This window comes from Juglans regia, chromosome 11, assembly GCF_001411555.2.
Source record: "Juglans regia cultivar Chandler chromosome 11, Walnut 2.0, whole genome shotgun sequence".
Taxonomy (NCBI): Eukaryota; Viridiplantae; Streptophyta; class Magnoliopsida; order Fagales; family Juglandaceae; genus Juglans; species Juglans regia.
This window is the reverse complement of record NC_049911.1, coordinates 28,770,919-28,775,696: the sequence shown is the minus strand read 5'-3', so window position 1 is coordinate 28,775,696 and position 4,778 is coordinate 28,770,919. Positions and strand designations below refer to the sequence as shown.

Genomic DNA, 4,778 nt, shown 5'->3' with positions numbered 1-4,778 from the left:
ATTTATTTACACAACTATAAATTCTAAAGTATACAATTTTAAGTACTGTTAAATATCTTTTTGTTCAGCCTGGATATACTTCTCAAACATCTAAAATAATTTTAAGTACTGTTAAATAAATATTTCAGACTCCCTTAATATATTTATTTCTCTCCCATTTTTAGATTTTAATTATTTTTTTGAAAAAAAAACTTTTAAATGATCTTTAAAGTTTTAGTGCGGCTAACGTTAATTTTGCTTACACCACTATAAATTTATAATAATTTTTCTTGGGCTTCTCGCAACGATGTCGTTTTCGCGCTGGATGTTATACGTCTTGCTCGTTATCCATGACCATCGGATTCTTTACTCGCTAATGGGCTTCCTTATTGTCGCTTGTGCTCAATCTAGAGAGCATCGATTCGGTTACTTGGCGGTGACCTTCTTTGCTTTGCCGATTAATCGAGTTCACATAATTTACCTGCACGAAGTTTAAATAAATAAATATAATTTTGCTACTCATCATTTTTACATATTATATATTATATTTATTTTTATTTTTATTTATTTTTAATTTTTTTAAAAATTAATTAAATTTTTTCTACTCATCATTCATATACTATATATTTAATAAGAAATAAAAAATTATATACGATATGTTGTATTTATTATATAAAAATGATGATTAAAATTTTTAAAAAATAATAATGCGTCTTTAATATATTGGCAGAAGATGGAAAGCGACCAGCCTTTATCCTCATATAATATTTTACCCGTCATAAAATCATAGAAGTAATCATTTTGACCCATTATCACGAGCTTGCCTCACGCCATCAATGTAATATAGATGTGATTTCTTATTTCAATTAGTTAGATAAAAAAAAAAAAATTATTTAAACTATGTTATGATTATTTTAATAAACTTATAACAAAAAGTTTGAACGAGATTTGTATATTTGAATTTAAATCTAACATTATTGTTATTTTTTTTTATAAATCTAAACATGAGATACTAAGTACTTTACAAAAACACTATTAGGATAACATTCATTTACTATTATTGAGATGATAATCTTGCTTAATTTTCGTGTAAATATGTTTAATGACACAACCCACACATTATTAATGACTAATGAGATTCATTCAATGTGGAAAGTTAAAAATAATTATTCTCGTTATTTGGCTTAGAATAATAATATCTAAAAATGAAATATTTTGTTCATTGATGCGTTAATCAGTTTTCTTCTCTTCTAATAAATTAAATTTGTAATCAGTATTTTCTAACCTATGACTAATTTGTTAAGTAGACGTGTAATTTACTTTCAAGAATCAAAATAGAAGTGTCAGTAAAAAAATGAAAGTGGTAGTAAATTCGGAATTAAACTCACCGACTCCGTAGCACAGGGAGAAGCAAAAGCAAAAAGAAAAAATAAATTAAGAAATGAAAAGGGAAACGCCAATTTAAACGGCACCCAACACTGACTCTCTCCATCTGAGTCCCTCTCGGCTCTCGCACGCTCTCGCTCTCCATTTCTTTCTGAAAAATTGACTCTCTCACTGCCGACATCGTAACGGTTCGCCGTGCCTTTTCGGCGGCGCGGATTTCTCCATACACGCCGGAAATCTCCTAGAATTCATCGGATGTCTGCTTCCGATTAGCTTCCGCATTTTGATTTACACCACTTTTTTCTCTCGAAATTTGGATTTCTTCATTTATATTCAAAGAAAATAATCCAGAGGTAATGATCGATTTCTCGTTCTCATTCTCTATCTCTGTCTTATATGAAATCTTAGACTTCATTTGTTTTTAATATTTTAGAGTTTCAAAATAATCATGGAGTAGACAGTTTCCGAGATTTTTTTTAATGTATTTAAAATTTTCCTTGTAACTGTGCATTTCCATTGTGTTTTAAGGTTATTTATTGGTTTTTCGGTAAATCGCCTTCGTTCTCTGGTTTGAATTTGATTATGCTTAGTTTTTCTTTTTCTTTTTTTGAATTTGCTTGGAGCTTGATACCATGGATACAGTTTTCTTGGCTGTTAACTTGTTAGGTGGTTGTTCCAGGTGACTATTTTTGGAATTTTTTTTTTACCCCCAAACTTCTAGCTTGTGATTTTTATTTTTATTGAGAATTCAATTTTGCAGCTGTATGATACACTCGTTCTGCTGCTGAGAGAATTGAGTAAGAGTAAGGAAAACGGGATTTTCAAGGGGTTTTATGTGATTTGTCCTTTTTAAAGCTTTCAATTTGATGGAATCTAAATATGTTTGTTAGGCTGCCGTAACAATTTAGAAAATAGGAACTTTATTTCGTTATAAGTATTTAGAGGACTTTTAAGTTGATACAGAGTTGCAAATATGAGTAAGAAGCCGTATCGTCGTGTATGATGATCTTAATCGGCCTTAGTTGACTCATATATCAATTTTATATCCGTGTTTCATTACTGTAAAAATTCGAAAGAAACGTATTCATACCATATTTTATGGCCGTTATATTGGTATAAATATTGCACAATTTGCTTTATATTACATAGAGCTTCCATACTGCCTCTTAGATTAACATCTTTATTTTTGTGGTACCTATCAGATGTGATTTTAAGCTGCCATATTTGGCTTTACTAGTTAGTTCCTTTGTATGTGCTAGGTATACAAAATGATAGGATCCTTTCTCACCAGAGGACTCGTGTATGTTACTTGCTCCCCACTTTCTCATTTGCTTTCCAGGTTTATTTTTATTGATAATCAAAATTCAATCACTTGGAATGTGTTGGCAGAATGATTTTCGGCTATGCTTATCCAGCTTATGAGTGCTTCAAAACTGTCGAAAAGAATAAGCCGGAGATCGAGCAGCTTCTCTTTTGGTGCCAGTATTGGTATGTTATGGATTGCCATTTGTGCCAAAAATAGTTGTGCAACTAGTATCTTGTGGTAAAAAGCAAAATTTTCCTTCGTGCATTGCAGGATTTTGGTGGCTGTTTTGACAGTTTGTGAGAGAATTGGAGATGCTTTTATCTCATGGTGAGATTGTAATAGAAAAAGCCTCAAGGAGACAATTTCATGCTTTGACAAATCTTTTTCCATGTTGTAATCGTATTTTTCCATCTTTCTTGAAGGGTTCCAATGTACAGTGAAGCTAAGTTGGCATTCTTTATATATCTGTGGTACCCAAAAACAAAGGTATGAGATTTCTTTTAGGCTTGGGAAATGAAATGTAATAATTACCTGAATATTTGCTTACCTTCTTTGTACTTCCTCTCTTTCTTTTACTTGATGTTTCGTAACTGTGTCAGGGAACAACGTATGTCTATGATTCATTCTTTAGACCATATGTTGCAAAGCATGAGACTGAGATTGATCGGAACTTGTTGGAACTGAGGACTAGGGCTGGAGATATTGCAATTTTGTATTGGCAAAGAGCCGCAAGCTATGGCCAGACAAGAATGTATGATATTTTACAGTATGTTGCTGCACAATCAACACCACAGCGTCGCCCACCTCAGGTAGTTTATTACAAGTATGAGGAGGCCTTCATTTTTGTGTGAATATTTTAATGGAATGATGCGTTAATCTGTTGTGTTGATTTTTTTTTATTTTCCTTCACGAGCCGTGATGATTTATTGAAAATATTTGACCGGACATGATTTCTTTTTTCTGGTTTTCTTCATTTAGAGAACGAGCTGGATTTTAATTTAAAAAAGATATTGCAAAGTTTTATCATCCACTGCAATTGAATTTAATTTCAAATTCAATTTGAATGCTTGCATCTCTTTTAAACCCAGTAGAAGCTAATCTATTTGGGATTTTTTTTAACCAGTTCAGTTGACTTGGCTCACCCCTCCTAACTGCTTCATACATTATGTTACTATTTCCTTTTTTTTTTTTTTAACCCGCATTTGAAACTTATAAATTATAGCCACAGCAACCAAGTGCCAGGATTAACCAATGGGCTGCTCCACCTAACCGTCAACCAGCTAGTCCAGCACAACCCCAAACTGAAGAACCTCCATCTCCCACTTCTAGTACATCTTCCAGTCAGCACCATGAGGAGGAAGAGGCTGGTTCTTCACTAGAGTCCAAAGCTGCCAATCCTCCTGCAGCAGCAGCAGCAGGAGGAGGTTTGGATCCTCAAAAAGCAACTGTTCCGTCCGAGGCAACCATCCAAGCTGCTCCAAATGAAGCAGAGCCAAAGCCAATGCAGATTGAAGAAGAAGAAGAAGAAGAAGAAGCAGCAGCAGCAGCAGCAGCGCCTTCTGCAACTGGGGACAACACGAATCCTGCCCCAAAAGAAACATTGATGGAAGAAGCCATTCGATCCACACGCGTCACATTGAGGAAAACCCGTTCTGTTGGCAAACAATCGAAGAATGATAGTTAGCTATTTCCTTTTATTTTTCTATATGTGAAAAAACTAGCATTTCATCTAGGCGGACTATAGTGGGTATTGAATTGTGATGTGGACGCTGATGTAAATCTTTGTTATCTATTTTCTATTCCATTTGTTGTTTCATTTGTTTTTTATTTTTTAAATTTCTGATGTGTTGACAAATTCAAGTCACGAATGATTAGGGATGAAGAAGAAAAAAGTGATTTGGATGGCTAAGAGGCGCCTTAACGGCTGATGCATGTACAATTTGGTCGTCAAAAGTGGGTTGAAGCATAGATACTAGCCGGTAAGTCTTCGTTATGTGAATGAATAATTATATTTATTAAATTAACATATCTTGAGACATCATTAAATAATTTAAATGAACAAAGCAACTGGAGAGTGCGCAAGTGACGTCGCTTTATAACTCTTAAC

The 4,778-nt window shown here is 33.5% G+C and overlaps 1 protein-coding gene across 3 annotated transcripts; it reads left to right on the top strand.

Moving 5' to 3' along the window:
* Positions 1 to 1,442: 1,442 nt before the first annotated feature.
* LOC109021809 (putative HVA22-like protein g) lies at positions 1,443 to 4,496 on the top strand. Of its 3 annotated transcripts, none has more exons than XM_035682673.1 (7): positions 1,443 to 1,718; positions 2,625 to 2,665; positions 2,755 to 2,853; positions 2,942 to 2,998; positions 3,094 to 3,157; positions 3,271 to 3,480; positions 3,900 to 4,496. In XM_035682673.1, the coding sequence occupies exons 2-7, from the start codon at positions 2,634 to 2,636 to the stop codon at positions 4,353 to 4,355; spliced, it is 918 nt and encodes a 305-aa protein (XP_035538566.1). In that variant the 5' UTR covers positions 1,443 to 1,718; positions 2,625 to 2,633; the 3' UTR covers positions 4,356 to 4,496. The 3 variants fall into 3 exon arrangements, with proteins under 3 accessions (XP_035538566.1, XP_018860075.2, XP_018860076.2); XM_019004530.2 differs by having other exon boundaries at positions 1,445 to 1,718; positions 3,894 to 4,496; XM_019004531.2 differs by lacking the exon at positions 2,625 to 2,665 and having other exon boundaries at positions 1,445 to 1,718; positions 3,894 to 4,496.
* The last annotated feature ends 282 nt before the right edge of the window (positions 4,497 to 4,778 follow it).

Coding starts and splice junctions, on each gene's coding strand:
- LOC109021809 (XM_019004530.2), top strand. CDS start 2,634: ATGATAGGATCCTTTCTCACCAGAGGACTCGT. Junction 2,666..2,754: donor TTTCTCACCAGAGGACTCGT/GTATGTTACTTG, acceptor ATGTGTTGGCAG/AATGATTTTCGGCTATGCTT. Junction 2,854..2,941: donor CTCTTTTGGTGCCAGTATTG/GTATGTTATGGA, acceptor CGTGCATTGCAG/GATTTTGGTGGCTGTTTTGA.